The following is a 17621-nucleotide window of genomic DNA, read 5'->3' as shown; positions in this document are numbered from 1 at the left end:
TTTTAACCTCCACGCGTCTTGCTTACACATGACTCAGCAGATAGCTTTCTGGAATATATACATACATTACAGCAGCAGGTTTTTATTCAGCTCGTGCTGCAGAGGCATATTTTTGCAGTTATGAATTATGAAAATTGCTTTTTTTTTGCTGTTGGGGAACATTGTAACCTTTGAAAGATGACTTATTTATTGAGCACTGGGCTTGTGTCATTTCTGGAATTTATTTATCTGTCATGAAATATGGAGCAAGCAGTTGACAAAAATGCATAAAAAAAACTATCAGCCTTAACTCACAACCTTTGAGTCTGATTAATGACAAGAATTTCAATGAGTTTCATTTTACTAAGAGTGAGAAAGAACATTAATTTATTTATTTCATAGAAAAATAGATCTTTAACAGGAGGTGCATGTCTTGAAGGGTTTTCTGAAGCTAAAATTGAATGAACACATGGAAAATGATAAAGAAAAAAAATCTTGTATCATCACATTGCATTTATCTTCCTTTCTACTGATAACTGGATTCAAATCAACAGCAAAAATAAAGCAGATCAATGACAATGATTTCAAAGAAAAAAGAATGAATGTACAAACAAGGCCTTCAAATTTCATGATGTTAATAAAGAGGCTATGTTGTGTAAAATAAGGGAGAATTCATCACTTTATTTTGCTATGAAAGTGAATGACACGAAAGGAGGTGAATTTCTCCACAGCAATCACGGCTGACTGTACTTCTCTTCATCTCAACTGAATGGCCGACCTGGTTGTCATTTGCAGAAGGCTCTTGTCCCCTGAAGAAATCCAAAACACAGCTGAGATTATTACAGCCGTCATCAGCGGCTCTTTGCTGGCTAATAGGCACCTGGAAGCGAAGCCAGTGAAACAAAGGAGGAGAGCGAGGGGAACAAAACGGAGCGCTGAGAGGGGCAGAATATTAAAAACCTGTCGGAGAGTTCTCATCCGTCTCTGTTTAAAGGTGCGCGGCGCCGGCCTGATTGAAAGGTTGTTTCTATTTCCATCAGTTGAGTTTGGGTCGCCGGCAGCATTAGCATGAGTGTCAGGACTGCGTCGGCCATTATTACACTCCGGCTGCACATTAATATTGATTTTCTGCGGGTGGTACAGGAATCTGCTCGCCGCTTCTGTCGCCTCCACAATAACAGCACCATTTACATTCTTCAAAAAGGGCCGACCTCAGGAAGCGGACTTGTTCTCCACTATATTAAAGCTTCCTATAGAGCCTCCCTGCCTCCACTTGATTTGATGGACCACTGGGGCCCAGACCAGACCACCTTCTCACACGTTTGCCTCATTACAGAAGCAACGGGGTCTGTGTTGTGCGAGCGCTGGCTAAACCAGGTCAACACTGTGAGCAACGAACACCTGTCCATGAGGGATGGACAATAACTTATCGTAGACGGCACACCGCTAAAAACAATCTCCACGATGACAATTCTGCATCTCACGATAGACACGTGGCTCACTCGCTGCATTGGACCTGCACACATGAACATGACGAGACCGTGATGGCGCCATGCTCTCCAGCTGACACCAGCATGTAACAGTTGTGGAGAGTGTGGTGGACTTTGGTTCACCATCGTAGTTTGAAACTGAGTCCATGAGTCTGACTTCTGTCTGTCTCATGTCTAGACTGACAGCCAACAACATTCAGGGATTCCAACAATCATCTTGTTGAGGTTGCGGGTCCTCAACGAGTTGAGGGACCAGAGCCTGAGTCGAAGACTTCCTGAGCTAGCACACTGAATGCCACCACATATATGCTGTCAGGCTGTATTCAGAGCACCAGAAACAACACGTCCTCCAGTATGACTCCATCTACCTGCAGCACTTGATGACATCATCATTAACTAAATTAAAGCTCGTCAATCACAAGATTCTAAAGAGCAGCAGACATCAACATGACCGTCAGACCTGGTGGGACCACTACTGTGAGAGTTTTGAATATAAAAACGGAAAATAGACAGAGTGAGAAAGAAGAAAATATTGCCATTAGCTCTTCCAGCTGCCCACAGCAGCACAAGTCAATCACCATTCAAGACGCCAGAGTGCGACTCTACTGCGTTAACAGGCGAAATGTGCGACACACAAGTGGATTTCTTCAGGGAGAAAAGAGCGGAGGAGGGAGAGAAGTTTGCAGGTCGAGGTGACGCAGCCCTGGCCCACAGCGAGGAGCGACATGCGGAGACACAGATCGCCATATTTAAACAGAACAACAGAAAAGAGGGTTGGAATGTTACTCAGCTCACATCAGTCGGTGTTTACGGTATGAAAACAAAAACCCAGTAATCTCATCTCAAACCTTTGTCGTTTCAGACCATCTCAAAATGAAATCCAATCCAGGAGAACCACCATGGAACCGCTTGAGTGCCACCACAAACCTCACAGGCATCAACTTTCACTGACTGTTTTTATCACTGGAGCTGAAGCAGCTTTTTTGATGGGGACTTTGCTTTCATTCGTTTCTTACCACATTAACATCATTTGTAAACTACAATATTAATGTCGGGTTGTACCAGCTTTAACAGAAGGTCCGATGTTGTTGACAGACCAGAGGAGGACACAAGACGAAGCCTAGCATCTGCTCATCCACCAGCAATTGAAGTCACATTCATCCTGACAAAGAAGGAAGGAAGCACACTGAGGCCGAGCTCTCAGCTTGTCACCATTGCATCCTTGAGTTGCAGCTAGCTGCCATCAGTAGTCTCATTCAAACCCCCCACTTAAGCGCGTCGCGCTCAGAAACAGTACAGCTTATTCAGTCGCAGGATCCGATCGCGTTTAAACCCCTCCTCCATCTTGAATGTGGAGTTATGTTCTCACCTGTCTCACACATTTGCTCTCAGGCTGTAGCGCCCTCTAGTGGGGACAACAGGGAGCAGAACTAGCAGAACCGAGTCGGGCAGGTGTGTTTTTGCTGTCTCATCGACTCTGTGCTAAAGCTCGCTTGACTGTAGCACCAGCTGCAGGGCGGAGTTAAATTATGCATCAGTAAAAGGTCAATCTGCAGTTCGACACATTGTGTCTGTGCACTTAAACCAAGTTAAACCCACCTCTCATGTTGGGCTCCAAAACCGAACTGCTGATCTATGTTTAGAGGACTGGAGGAACGGCACTTTCAAATTCAAAGACTAAAAAAAACCCTTGGAGGTCATCTATATAACCACACACTTTATATGAATGGAAACCTCAAATTCAAATCATGAAATATTAGCATTCTAGGACGTAACAATGTGACTATCATGACCTGAAACACAGGAGCCCAACTCTGTCAGTCCATCTCTACAGGCTCAGTAAAGAACAAAACCTCATCTTCTGGGTCTCACCTCATGTTATCATTCTCTCATGAAGATGACCAAACAGCCAAGCACCTCAAAAACCTTCCGCCATATCAAAGTAAAGCTGAACTGGATAAAAAACATTTCGAACCAAAACGGAAGACAACAAAGGAGCTGCAGTGCATTCATTTTCTTCAGAACTGGGCGGTCAGCCTGCACGTGACCTTCAACGCGACACCGAAACAAACATCAGTTTAATCCTCTTGATCCTCCAGTGTCCGGCGAGCGTCCGCCACTGCAGGAACCGTAGCTCTCCTGCCACGGGAGGAAGATAAAGGGAAACACTCTCCTCAGCCACCATCAGAGAACCACCAGAGTTCCTGAAGAGTCTGATGTGAGCCAAAGAAGTGGTTGCTGCAGACTCACAGGGATTAGAGACGGGGCCCGGTTCGCCTCATCATTTTCAGCTTTTGTTTTTTAAAACTCCTCTCCTCCGAGTTTTCCTCAGAGAGCTCTAATGACTCACATCTCCCACAAACAGATGTGTCTTGATGCCTTTTGTTTAAGCTCAATTAAGCCCTGCACCTGCACATTTAACTCGCCTTCACCCAAACAACGCAGCATCTGACGCATTGCTGTCTCCTAAATTGGATATTCTGAAGCTCACAACTGCCACTTCTCTTCCAACAACAATCCCCTGATTCGCCTGGAAGGGAACAGGCGCCTCATGACTCACCTCTGTTTCACCCTTCCACCTGCTTTTTCAAATTTTCTCTCAAACCGTGTCTTCTCTCCGGGCTCATCTCCAGCCTACATGTAGAGCGGATGGCCGGCAAACAGATCCTGGCCTCGGTCCACGGGAGGACACAGCACCGCAAGGTTGCAGTTTCACTTTCTGCATGATCCCTCTGCAACACCCACGCACCATCTTTCACCAGTCCACACCGAAATCAGACCAGAAATCTCTCAAACAAAAACAATACTGCGGCTCATGCTGGACGCTATTGACCTGCCATTCTGTGTAGTGACAGTGCTTCGTTCACAACATGAGACAATGATGTCATGAGCAACTTTGTGTTGCATCTCGGGTGGTCCGTTGATTAACTTACTAAACATTGTCGCATCATGAATGTAGGATTAAACCTAATATGATTTCTATTCATTTACTTTAGCAATATCATAAAAATCTTTTTGTAAATATCATTGCCCACATTGAGCTCAATGGGACAGCAGGTGGCAGCAGTGAGCCAGAACTTGAGAGTAAAATTAGAGAAGGCTGAATCTTGAAATGATTCGTGGATCTAGATGGTGACCCAGAACGCCACCAAAGTTAACATTAAAATGACCTTGAAATCCGTTATGTTATTTAGCAAGGAACCAAGTTGGGTCATCATCGGTGTTCAGCTTTCACCATCTAGACGTACATGAACATTGGGTTCTCAGCACACACACACACGAACGCAGCCATTATTCCCATGGTTCAGTCCCCAGAGAGCGGCGGGAGGACAGTGGTCGCACGGGCAGGATGTGTGACTAACCCTCAACATCATGATACTTGCTCGCCAACTCCATCAATCTCAGCGTCCTGACTTCCTGTTTTCCTCCTCACATCTCCACAGTCCCGACCTGTCAGCACCTGCTGTGTTTCTCAGGGCTGCTCGCTGGAATCGAGAGTCAGGTGGAGTGAACTTCACTTGGGTTTTTACCTCCAAATGAGCTGCGACCCCCACTAACCTCAGCCCCCATACTTCTGCTGATCAGACATCTTGTCAACCCCCCTGAGCCACATTCACTCTCCAGAGTTATGTGTCTGTAATTGGCTGACTCCTTCTGCTGTTTGGATTATTGTTTTTGCTGAGAAACAGGCCGTTCACTGTTTCGGCTCTTTGCGTCTGACATGTTGACGATCATTAGAGATTACAAATCGCTGCTGTTGCTGGGAAAAAGACATTTTCGGTGGCGAGACAATCGCTGGAAAGATGCAGCCCCTCTATTGTCTGTGACCTTTCCCTGTTTGTTAAAATGAGACGCTCGGCTTAACAGAGAAGATGTCACCTTAAGAAAACGCTTTCACTTTAATTGCCTGTCAAATCTGATACATAAGTCTCCTCTGTCTCTTTATCTGCCGTCTGCTAGAGAGAAGGTGATGTATGATCTGCACCAGGTAAAGTGGGAACAACCAAAGGCAAAAAGTGAAGCCAATTAGCAAGAAAACAATCCTTTATCTTCATTCATGTAGAGGGCGCTGGAGCTCATCTACATGCTGGGCATGAGTTGTGGTGAGGGCCAAAGAAAAAGAGTCTAAAAATGAACTTACGTTTTGTTCCTAAAACATTAAAAAACAAGGAAAAATGACATCGTATGCTTAAAATATGTGAGCGGATAATACATTATTTTTATTCTCAATATGAATCGTAAATACAACATCTTGGTGACAGAACTAATAATAATGTGATGACATTTTATTACAAAGTATTTTTTCCAGTTATATTTATGCACATTTATTACACAAGAATTACATCAGTGATGACCTTTTCAGTTATGCTCTGACCTCATGGGGGCCACATTAACAAGGGTAAAGGGCTGCATGTGGCCCCCAGCTGCATGTCGGCCACGGGAACCTCTGTAAGTGTGGAAAACCCACTAGATTTCAACCTGTAACTCCAAGGAAACATCAAAGCCACGTGTCTCTGAAACTCCAACCACAATGCAGACAGTGAATGTACCACTCGGACAATCAATTTTGGGGGATTTTAGATAGAAAAATCCTTTCTGAGAAAGCAAGGACACAGACTTCAGGTCTGTTTGCGACGTAAAGCTGAGAGGGCATGTGGAAAAACACAGGCGCCAACAAAGCATTCTGATAGACGGCATCGCAGCTCTAATGGCCGCACAGTAAAAAAGAATCTTCAGAAGTGATTTAGTAGGTAAACTCCTTTGTTACATCCAAACAAACTGATTCTTAAGCTTTAAATGTGCCTTTGATACGCAGAGAAGTTGCAAGTGTGTGTCGAGGAAAACAGCTGCAGAAAGAGAAATGAAACCTCGTCCAAGATCAGCCCATCAGTTAATACATGCGTGAACTAAAGGAGTTTTTGTTCTGAGCTCTAATATGGACCTGCTTCTGTCAGATCAAGCTCCAGTTTGGATGTAACAATAAGAACTAAATCTTGAGTCAGGTTCTCAGGATGTGACCTTGGAGGGTGCGCTGGAGGAAATGTGATTATATCCTCTCATTTTAATGGCAAAGCGTATTGAAAATCAACATTGAGACCTTTGAGAAAATTGAATTTTAAAAGGAAGAACAAACTGAATGTAGGTCACCGTGTGAATAATTGCCTCCGCATCAAATTAAAACGGCGCAGCCTCACTGTTACAGGAGAGTGGAAATAAGCCGGTGTGAAAGAGAAGAGAAACAGAGAAGAACTTTAATGTATATCACATAAGCAGACCTCTGGATGAACCCCTGAGACCAGACAAAAGCTCTTCATAAACGCTCCATCTTGGAGATAAGAGAGTTGCTGAGAGACACAGATACAGCTGCTGGTGTTTAGGTGTAATGGAGAGAGCCAAGCGCCGGGCGCAGACAGAGGAGGCAGGTGGGAGCCACAGGGGAGCCACACTTTTTCAAACTGCTGATTAGTTCTGACGCTCGTCGCAAGCATGCCTACCTGGTTGATGATATAGATGCCGTAGTCGATCTTCTGACGTCTGAGGATGGGGTGGAGGTAGTGGAGCCAGTATTTTAGATGGTTCTCACGGTGGCGGAACGGAATGATGATGGCCACCTGGACGGCAGACAGAGATCCTGCTGTCATTCAGCATCACATCGACATGCACCTGGGCCCACAGGGCGACATTTGCAGGAGACCCATCTGTTCCATCCAGCAGCATGCTCTCCACACGCGGAACGGATGCAGGAAGCGGGTCTCTTGTGTATCTCTTGTGTGAGTTGGTTTGAAGTGGTTCTGTTTCCCAGCGTGTCACGGTTGAGCTGAGATCACTAGTGAACTGATTCCCATCCCAGAAAGAAAATGCTCATCCAAGGGAGACGCTGGTGACTCACTGGGAGCTCGCACATTTCCAAGCTGACAACAACATCAAGAAGGAGATGCTTCTTCACACTCCCATAAGCCCTGTACTGCAGAGGGAACAAGGTCACCACCATGGAGGTGTCAACAGCCTCTTCCTCTACACTTTTTCAGTACAACTCCCAGCTCAGTTTTTGTGTGACTGAGATTGAAATTTTAATCTGTTCATATTGCAACTATACAACAAAGTTAAAATAAATAATACTGGTGAAAATGAGCTGCTTTCTACTTCTGTTCTCTTCTTTTTGTTCATGGCTGAAACAATTTCCGTCGACAGCTCAGAATGGCCAGGGGAGGAGGTGAGTTGTGAGTGCAAATGAAAGATCGGGTTTCTTTATCCATTTTCTGCTGCCAGTTTCCAGTGGCAACCTCCTACACCCTCTCACTACTTCAATCACGACCCCTCCCCACAGCCGAGGGTCGCTTTACCATGGGCTCCAAACGGGGACCTTCTTGTTAAACAGGATGTAAATCAAGGAGACACACACCTTCCATCTGGGCCGGCAGTCTGGTGGCGTGTAGCGCCCTCCCTCCGTCACATTTGGATTCTCTTTCTGCACTCGTTCCATCGTCATCTGGGAACCGAACTCGATCAACAAACGTCCCACTGTGGAGAGAAGCGAGCAGATTTATGAGGCGATCAACAGAGGCAATGGAAGATGAATGAGTGGAGGGAAGAAAAGAGATGATGGAGTGAAGGAAGGAGAACGTGTGGACCAGAGAGGGAGAGAGCTTTACGCTTCAAAGCAGCCCACCACGTGTATCAAACTGCGCAATCTGAGCAGATATGAGGCTTCCTCGGGAAATACTCTGCATACATTTACTAAGACGCTTCGAAAATCATATATTACGCAAAAACTGACAGACTTTGAAGTCTCTGCGTGTAAACACCAGAGCCAATTACACGGCGCTGACTGACGCAGTGACACAGCAGAGCACGATGAATCCATCAATCATTCCTTTGATGGAGAATAGATTAAACACTGTGGCACGGGCTTCACAAAGATCCCTTAAAATCTATAAATCATCATTCACGCCAGAAACATTCAAAGAGAAGAGCATGACTCGGGCTGAACTCTGACTCAGAAAAAAACAGACCCACTCGGGAGGCCCAGAGCTGAAGCTAATTGAAACATTTTGACACGCTATGCTACAGAAAGAATATATAAAGAGACTGTCTGTCAGAGATTGTAAGAGGTGCTCCAGCAGGACGACCGGAAAGTTCCATGAGAGGCTCCTGCGAGACTTTTTTTTTTAACATTACAGTGTAGCCATTTTATTCAGGTTCTCCATCACGGCATTAAAAACGTTCTGCTGAACAAGCGCTACAAAAGGAGCGGCTAAGTCGATTCGATCCGATTTCAGAAGTCACCTGGCAGTTTAACTTCCTTGGTGACCGCTGATACGTTTTTTTTTTTTTTTTATCAATGTACAGTTCCATATGGAAAGTCTTCAAAAAACACAGTTAGTATTGAGCTTCTTGCTGAAAGGTCTTCCGTGATCGACAGGCGGACGGAAGCGTGATCGATGCTAACAAGCTTACATGCTCATAAAGCATCTAGTTATCGCACAAGCACAGCTCAACACAGAGGCCCCGAGGGGTCACTTTCGCTGACCACTTGACCAAAAGTCCACTCTTTTACAGCCTGCTGTCATAAAGAAGCTTTGACTTTTTAAAGTATTATAAATGAATCCACAAACTAGTGAAAACCAGTGATGCAGATTGATGCTGCTTATCGCACGGTGGGTCGTGGGGGCAGCAACTGAAGAGAAGACAGCCAGATTCCCCCCCCCCAGAAACCGCTACAAGGACAATCCCGGGACTTCCCACAGGGCCTCCTCCTGGCTGGACTCACCCAGACTCCTCCGCTAGATGCTAGAGGCAGGGCTTCTGCTGCACGTCTTCCATGGCTTGAATGAGTGCCCTCATGCCTTCAGAATCATTTTGAAAGATAAAATCTCAAATAAAATAGAAACATGGGAACAAGTGGGAACCAGATCATGAAGGTGGACATGATCATGGTGGTTTCAGCATGTTTTTAATAGAAATATCTAGAAGAAACTAAAGTCCAGTGCCCCGCGAAACGGACCCGCATCCAGCCGGGCTTATGAAGAGATGGATCACATGAGGACGGCTGCAGGTTGGAGAGGGATGTCTTTTTTTGTTCCATTCCTAATCCTAAGTGTCCCACTTCCAGCCCCACTGTGAAGGCAGCAAAACATAGCAGAGCCGGAATGAAGCAGCGACGAAGCTCCGTAAAACATCTCCAAAACCATTTAAGCACCGTGTGATTTGGCATCTGAGCCACTCCAGGAGACACAACAAAGCGAAATGCTTCTCTCTCAGGTCGCAGATATGAATTTCCACGCGCTGGAGTCTTCAGAAAACCAGTCCCCGCACTGTGATGAACAAAACTCGGGGAAAGAAAGGGCTCATTGATTCGAGCGGGAAGCTCACATCCACACACTGGCTGCCAAACTTCAATCACGTTAAATGAGATTTTAATAAGTCTGCTGGCTTTCCTGCTGAGGGTTTGATGAGCAGATCAATATCACTCCATGAAGCTGCGCTGCAGCCAGCAGATAGTTATAAAACTGCCACAAAATCTCCTCTAAATCCATCCAATCGAAATGCTTTGAATGAATAATCCAGTGAATGATGGCGAGTGCACATGGCTCGGCGATGAAAGTACGAGAAAATTAGAGGTCTGGTAATTAATAATCAGCATCTCTGAGTGGAAAGTAAGGCATGTGTCCATATAATAATATCAAGTGATACGGAACAATGGGGAAGGAACCGTGTCGACATCTGCTCCACTTAACTTAATGTTCCAGCCATTTAAGTTTGGCTGGTGACCAACAAGCAGGTGGGTGAAAGTGAGGCTGTTTTCTGAAGGAAGGAAGCAAATCATGTCTAAATACTAACTTTTGGAAGAGACAGGTTAAAGAAAAGTAATGGTACATTCCATGAATCTTCATCATGATGCAGAGGCTTTAAAACCACAACTGAGACTCAGTCAAACAGGGAGTCAATCTAGAGCTACAGGCAGGGGGCACTGTAGGAGAGATGAGGTCTGGAGGTGGGGTCAGGGCTCCAGACCCCTCATCTCCTCCCACCCGTCACGGCCCTGATCTACTTCCTGCTCCCTGTCAGACGGATCTTCTCTGAAGCAGTGAGGACGGTGGTGTGAAGGAGATAGTGTAGACAGTCAGACCCTGTAACGTCACCCAACTTTATGCCCATATTTCCCGGTGTTTTGGAACAGTAGACCTCTTCACACTTGAAGAAAAGTTTTCAGTTTCATTTCCAACTCTGGCTTCCTGCTGCCTGCTTCGTTTTAGTCAAGTCGATCTGCGTTTTCCATCCCCAACCTCGCTCATGTTTAATTCAAATGCTGCTCTCAGATTCCACAACTTCACTGACTCTCGTAATGAGCTTCACCTTTGCCGCTTGGCTCTGACTCGTGCATGAGGGGAGGACGTTTAAATCTTTTCCAAAACACCTACTTTTGTCAGCCCAGAGCATTTTTCATCTGGAGGCGACTCAAGCAGGAAGGTTGGCCGCTCCGTCCGAGCCGACAATTCGCACTCACAAATCAACTTTCAGAGGGGAAGGTTCACCAAACAGGGAGGTCAATCAGGCTCAGAACAGTTTGAACTCACTGCAACTCCAGGACGCACAGGGCGAACCATCGGTTCCGACACTCATGAACACATTTTTGGAGGCACAGTTCGGACTAAAACGCTTGACTCAGCTCTGAACGAAGCAAGACTCACACTGTGTAAAGCCCAGAACAACACAACCTGCCTTCATCATAGAAACCTGAGATACTGACGGGTGGGCAGGTTTAGATCCAGGGGTTGATTCAAAATGGACTCAGCAGGGAGTCAGGTCTCGGTGCAACGCTTCAAGGACAAACTCGAGGTGACAACCCACTTGATAAGGCCTGTCATCAGGAACTGTAGGTGTCACTGTATAAAGTCCGTTTGGTGTCGTGGTGTGAGAGAGAGAAGTATGAAAGACTTAATTCAGGGATTAGCAACAGCCAGGATGAGGTCATGGCTGCAAGTGAATGAGTCACAGGAAGCAAGAGTCACAGTGGCCGAGGTTCACCTCATGTCTGCTCCCTCAGAGGCAGGGAAAATGGAAGTCCCTCATGACATCGCCAACATCTCCTGGTAGGTGATCAGAAATGATGGACTCCCTATCTGGTTTAATTAAACCTCCGACACCAGAGTCAGCGTGTAACACCACCACTTGACGTGACTGAACAGCTCCTGCCTCAACAACAAGACAGCAGCTTGTCCGTCAGTTTTTAATCAAGGGTCCCATCCTGACCTTCTTGTGCGTGTCCCAGGGATAAAAATGAGAATGTGAGAGTGTGTGGTCCTCGTATAGCTATACTTCTTGGAAACACACCTCCTTTGTGGGGACATTTTGACGGTGCACATTTGGTTTAAGCCTCAATTTGAGCATTAAAATTTCAAAATAACTGGGTCAATACAATTCAATTACATTTTGTGTCAGAGTCCTGGTTCAGGTGAGCTATGTATTTTGAATGGTTCAGGTTTAGGGGGAGAGGCTGGGGAAAGGGTGATGGCCATGAGCGGTTCCTTTACTGTACAGAAGACCAGGTTTTATACTAAAAATATGGACAAAGTTTCTTTGGCAACAAAAAATGGGATTCTGCAGAAAGGTGAGCCTTTTTCATGTCCTTTTGTGCATTATTTTGGCCAAAATGAATGGAGACAGAGCTGCTCACACAGGGGTTGGGGCCATGCAGGGACCTCACTTTGGAACGCCTGGGTGACCTACGTTCCTACTCTCATCTGTGGTGAGGGGCTTCAGTCGTGACCAAAACTTGACAGGTGAGCGAGTCGGATCAGAACAGCGGCTCCTCTGCACTGAAAAAAGAGATCACCACCCAGAGGAGGCGTCTGCGAGAGAGTCTTGAATGAACGGATTTACACCCGATGATCAAGTGTGGCACTCAGTCTGTGTGTGTGTCACTGGATCAGAGGATTATCACCTTCCAAGAAGCTCCAGACACGCGAGACCTCCACACAGGCGCGTTTGTGTGTGTGCGCGGGGGAGTGCAGCAGTGTGTCACGGAGAAGAAAAGGACAAGCCATCAGCCTCCGAAGGGTTAACAGTGATGCCGTCGCACGCAGGACCAAACAGCAAGAGGATGCTGGGAGGCCCAAGATGAGCAGAACAAAAAGCAAGGGAATGTTCCAGACAGGATATTACGTGGCAGAGCAACACCGGCTGAAATTGCATCACTCAACTGCGCGCCGCCGGCGCGATAGAGAAGAAGCCGACCTCCAAACACTCCCATTGAATCATTTAAAACCGAGAGCGGGCGATAGGTTCAGACCTTGTCAGCACTCCTGGAGAGGTCTCCTCCGGGAGCTCCCCACCACTTGCCCGTGCAGCCAAAACGCCAGAAGCCCTAGTTATGATCAAATCCCGGCGCATCAAAGAAGTGACTGGACTCTTCCCTCCAATCAGAACCGTTGGACTCAGACAACCCCAGTGCAGAAAACGCTGATCAGCGTAATAGGAAGGTTTTGCATCATTAGCCAAAGAACGAGGCACAAACCCATGTGCGCAGCATGTTCACCGCAGTGTTCGGAGCTTTATTGGAACTTGGGGGCGTAAAACAGATGGAGGGAGGGAGCACCAAACAATTCTGGCAGAGGAGAAGAAGGATGGGATTAGAGAGATGAAAAGAAGAGAGAGGCAAAGGAACCGGGTTCAAGTGTGAGTGCAGAGCATCACGCAGCAGACCAGGGTCGTCTTCTTCTTCTATCACTGCCATGAAAGACATGAAAGCTCACGGTGCTAATAAGAACATACTCACATTCAAGTGGTAATGATTCCAAGAAACTTCTACCACAGCTCCCCTCAAGGCAATAGAACCCTTTTCACTTTGAATCGTGTGATGTTGCTTTATTAAAAATGAAAGAGGCATCCTATAAACACGAGGTATGCTAGGACAAGCAGCTTTTAGCTGTTGCTCTTATTTAATATTCATGCCCTCACTTCTGGTCTGCGCACAACTTAAAGACATTGTGTAGCACAGCAACTTGAAATATGTTGTTTCTTAGAGGAGCGCTCCAGGCGGTGCTTGTATGTGATTACCGTCTCTCTGCTTTACCGTGGCTACTCCGCCTGCTCTGCAGAATTCCAATGTTGAACACCAACAAGTGTGAAAATGAGCAGGAAAATGAAGTTTCTCTCCCACTGTGGCAACAGCTGTTGGGCAAAACGCTCGCACTTTAGCTGCCAAGAGGAGTTATACGCCATGTTTTATCGATTTAAATGAAAGGTGCATCATCTTTTTCCCAAATTTTCCACTGACTGGCGCCAAAGAGGAGAGAAGAGCGGCATCGATCGTGCCTGGCCACAAAAGAGACTTAACAACCCCAACTTTCCTCAAAACAGAAAGCGAGACCTAGTTGGATATTGGGAGTATTGTCCAACAAGAAGTGGCTAAAATGGGCGCAGTAAAATTAATGCATAACACAACACAACACACAACACAGTATATTCATGTACATAAAGGCACAAATATCTTGCTTCTTTATTTTGAATTTATCTTCAAGTTCTTTGAAAAAACTGATTTGCTGAATATATTTTAGATGAATTTAAAACACAAAATTCACACATTTTCAAAAAAATAAAAGCAATTGACTTCTTCCTTCAACAGCATCTATCCTTCACAGATGTATTCAAAATTTTATTTAATCAATTTGCATCCATCCCTGAAATTGAACTTAAATATTATTGTAACAAAACTAAAGTAAACAAAACTTAGACCACCTGGTCTTTTTACGCTCATATAGTGTAGTATTCCGCCGACAACGCCCACAATTTAGCGTTATATTTAACAAATTGATATTGTGTTCATCAGTATTTAACCTAACTCAGAAGAGACATTTTTCCACACTTCTTTTACTTAACTCTTCATTCCAGTTTTTTCCAAGAGATTCTCTCATTTTCCAAAACAGTCACGCTCAAAACATTCATTCCTTCCCCAAACCTCAAACACGATTATTGAAGCCGCTATAGTCTTAAAAGAACACGTAACAGTTTGCTGAGTCACATACACACAGTTCATTAAGTAAAAAAATTCTGGATCCAGAATTCATCCAAAATTATACCATGAGTTCCTTGTCCCATTTCACAAAGTTCCTGAAAATGGCATCCAAATCCATCCATGACTTCTCAAGTTATTTTGAACACAGGCAAAGACAAAGCAAATCCACTGAAGACATGACCTTGTCGGAGATAAACAATGACGGTTGCCATCTTGTTCAGAAAAATGTCCTGTTTCGTTGCGAGTTCACAGCAGCACTGCACACGTCAGCACCATCATTTAGTCGTCTAGTTTAAAGTTAAAAGACTGACCCTTTTAGTTCCTCTTTGAACCACTGAGCACTTTTATAGATGGCTTGATAGAATCAACTGTTTTAAAGCTCCAATCCTGCACAGTGAGATAAGCCAAACCTTTATTCGTCTCACGAGGTAGACATTTCGACATTACAGTAGTAAGAATGAAAGCTGTTATCCAAAGTGATCGAAGGCCAGCTTCTCTAGTGAAGTAGTAAGGAAGGGCACAGTTGGCTTCTGCGGGACAGTAGGATAAGTCACCACAAAACACCATTAGCTGCCTTTAAAAGAAGACTGTGCATGTCCACAGTAACACACTGGAAAATAACACGCTCATTGACGGTGCAGAAACGCAGTGCACGGGGACATAAATCCCAGATTATTGTCATCCCATTATTGTGGAGTAATCCGAAGCCAAACAGCCCGGGGACGGCGGCCCCTGGAGGGAGAGTTAATTATTCAAATGGGCCCATAAGAAGTGTGTTTCTTTGGCAGCTTTGGGAGTTATAGGATATGGAAAGTGGCTCTGGCAGATGAAAAGAGGCGAGCGCCAACACGAGCGCATGTGTGCCACAACAGGTCGCACTGCCCGCGTCCAGCTGGCTAACGCTGATGTGCTAGTTGGCACATGAACAGAAAACGTGTTTCTGAGACAAAATATGCAACACACAGGCAGGAGCTCAAATATATGCATATTTCAATGACAGTTGTATTCAGAGTTGCACTCTTGCAAACGCACACCATGGCAGCCTTAGCCTCGGTGACACTAGCGGTCACATTTAAACCTCAAAAAATGTCGATCAACAAGTTTTCCTAATTTTCCTGTTGGGGTCACTGGTTTGTTTTATCTCAAGACAAATATCTCCTGGCTTTTGTTTGGAAATGAAACAAAAAGTAAAACTAATTCAAGTTGGAGTGATGAGAGGACAGAACTCCCTTCACTCTTACGGTGGGGCGTGTCCTGCGAGTGTCTCGTTTACATCTCGCTGTCAGCGTGTCCTCCTGCCAACGGTCGAGCTCATGATGCACAGAAGCAGCTCTGGAGAGTGAAACACACTCTCTCCTGTTTTCTGGCTCAATGTTCCACACAGATGTTCTCCTCACCTGTGTGTTCCACACTCACAGCTAGCATGCTAAGTAGCTGGTAAACGCCAAGAATATTTTTGGCTTCAGAAATGTCATATAAATTGAAAGTTTTAACTCCTTTTTAATCTAACTTTTTTTTTCTTTGTACAGAACAGTGAATTTCTTTCACAATAAATATGTTAGTTTTACTCTCAGTTTTAAATGTTGTTTTTCTTGAAATATATAAAAATACAGACACGTTTGAATTTTTGTGAGGAATCTCACTGACGTCCGTGTTTTCTCCAGCCTCTCCTCCTAAACCTAACAATCCAAAACAATTAACTAAACATAACCAGGACCTCAACCAAACTAAATCTCAATTATAAAGACCCAGTTATTTTTCATCCTAAAATTGAGGCTTAACCTTGTGGGCACCAGCAAAAGGGCCCCGCCAAGGAACATGGCCTCACAAGTAGGTGTGTTTCTGAGAATTAGTCCCCGCAGGTCGAGCTATACAAGCACACACACACAAGCATCTCTGCGCAATGAAGTGATGTAACCGCAGTCTTGCTTTTCTGCTCAGTTGGAACCACGGCAACACAAATCTGTCTGTCACCAAAGAGACGCCGACGAATCCCATTTCCACTGAAAGGCTAGAGGAACAGAGGAGCATTGTTGGGAGGAGGACAGAGGAAAAGGTGAAAGGAGAAGAAACAGATAGCTGATTAAAGATAGAGAGCGAACGGAGGGAGAAGCTGAGAGCTGCACGAGGGGCAGGAGGAGGAGGAGGCACGGACAGAAGCCTTGTTTTGTATCGTCTCCATCAGCGGCTGGCCTCTTCCTCGCTGCTCAACTTGGCCTTTCATCTCTGGCCATGAAAAGAGGGAGCCAGACTGAGAGGAAGAGATGATCAGCATTTCTCAAGCTAATCTGATCGCGCAGGCTGGTCTCTGTTCTCCAGTGGAAACCGACACACCTCGTCCACACACTTTCCCCATTTTCAACACCAAAAAGTCTGGATTATTGTGCTTGAAAAGTGGAGCCGAGCGGTCGCTCCCAGCGCTGCTCCTCGTGAGAGAAGAATCCTGGGGGCTGCTGGCCTCTTTTGTCAACCCAGAAAACAACGTGAAGAGGAGCAGCAGGAAGTTGTGTTTATCTGAGAGCCAGTCCTTCCTCCCTCTCTCTCCCTACACACTGAATAATTCATACTGTTCCTAAAACTTCCCATAATTCTGGGTTACGCTGTTGGGACTTCAAGACGGCTACGAACAGTTACTTGAATTATTGATCGACCAGTCTTGGAATTCAGCTCTGATTTCCAGAACTTGTTTACAAATTGCATCACTGTGCGCTACGCTCGTGACCTCATGTGACTTTTAGCTCACTGTAAACCTCACAGCAAAACTTTAGACAATATAAAAAAGTGATGCACCGATGTGTCACCTGACATTCCTGGCCTATAAAAGCGACTCTGTAAGACGCGCTCTCCAGCAACGCGCCTCGTCGTGTATGTGGGCCACTGTGAGTGTTGGGCGCAAGCGAGCGGTGAGACTGAGCCTGTGCTCCAGAAAAGCAGAGTGAAAAGTCAAACTTTAAAACCAAGCATCCGCATATTCAATGGAGCGTAATTGAAAGTCAGCTACAGAAGGAAGCCGAAAACGGGCATCACTGTCAAGCGAGAGTGTTTGTGTCAGCACACACCGGACACCTCTGCACAGACGCTTCCACTCCAGATCAACTGTTCTGTTTCACATATAGGAACCGTTACAGTCAGGA

At 45.5% G+C, this 17621-nt stretch overlaps 1 protein-coding gene across 1 annotated transcript in view; it reads right to left on the bottom strand.

The window, feature by feature from the left end:
• Positions 1 to 17621, bottom strand: part of b4galt2 (UDP-Gal:betaGlcNAc beta 1,4- galactosyltransferase, polypeptide 2) — a 78227-nt gene that overhangs the window by 27991 nt on the left and 32615 nt on the right. The window contains exons 3-4 of the mRNA XM_053884362.1: positions 7873 to 7991; positions 6965 to 7081 (exon numbers count right to left, since the gene is read on the bottom strand). Coding sequence (XP_053740337.1) covers positions 6965 to 7081; positions 7873 to 7991 — 236 coding nt within the window. The remainder of the gene's footprint in view (positions 1 to 6964; positions 7082 to 7872; positions 7992 to 17621) is intronic.

This window comes from Synchiropus splendidus, chromosome 13, assembly GCF_027744825.2.
Source record: "Synchiropus splendidus isolate RoL2022-P1 chromosome 13, RoL_Sspl_1.0, whole genome shotgun sequence".
In the NCBI taxonomy this organism is placed as follows: Eukaryota; Metazoa; Chordata; class Actinopteri; order Syngnathiformes; family Callionymidae; genus Synchiropus; species Synchiropus splendidus.
This window is presented reverse-complemented; position numbering and strand designations above follow the sequence as displayed.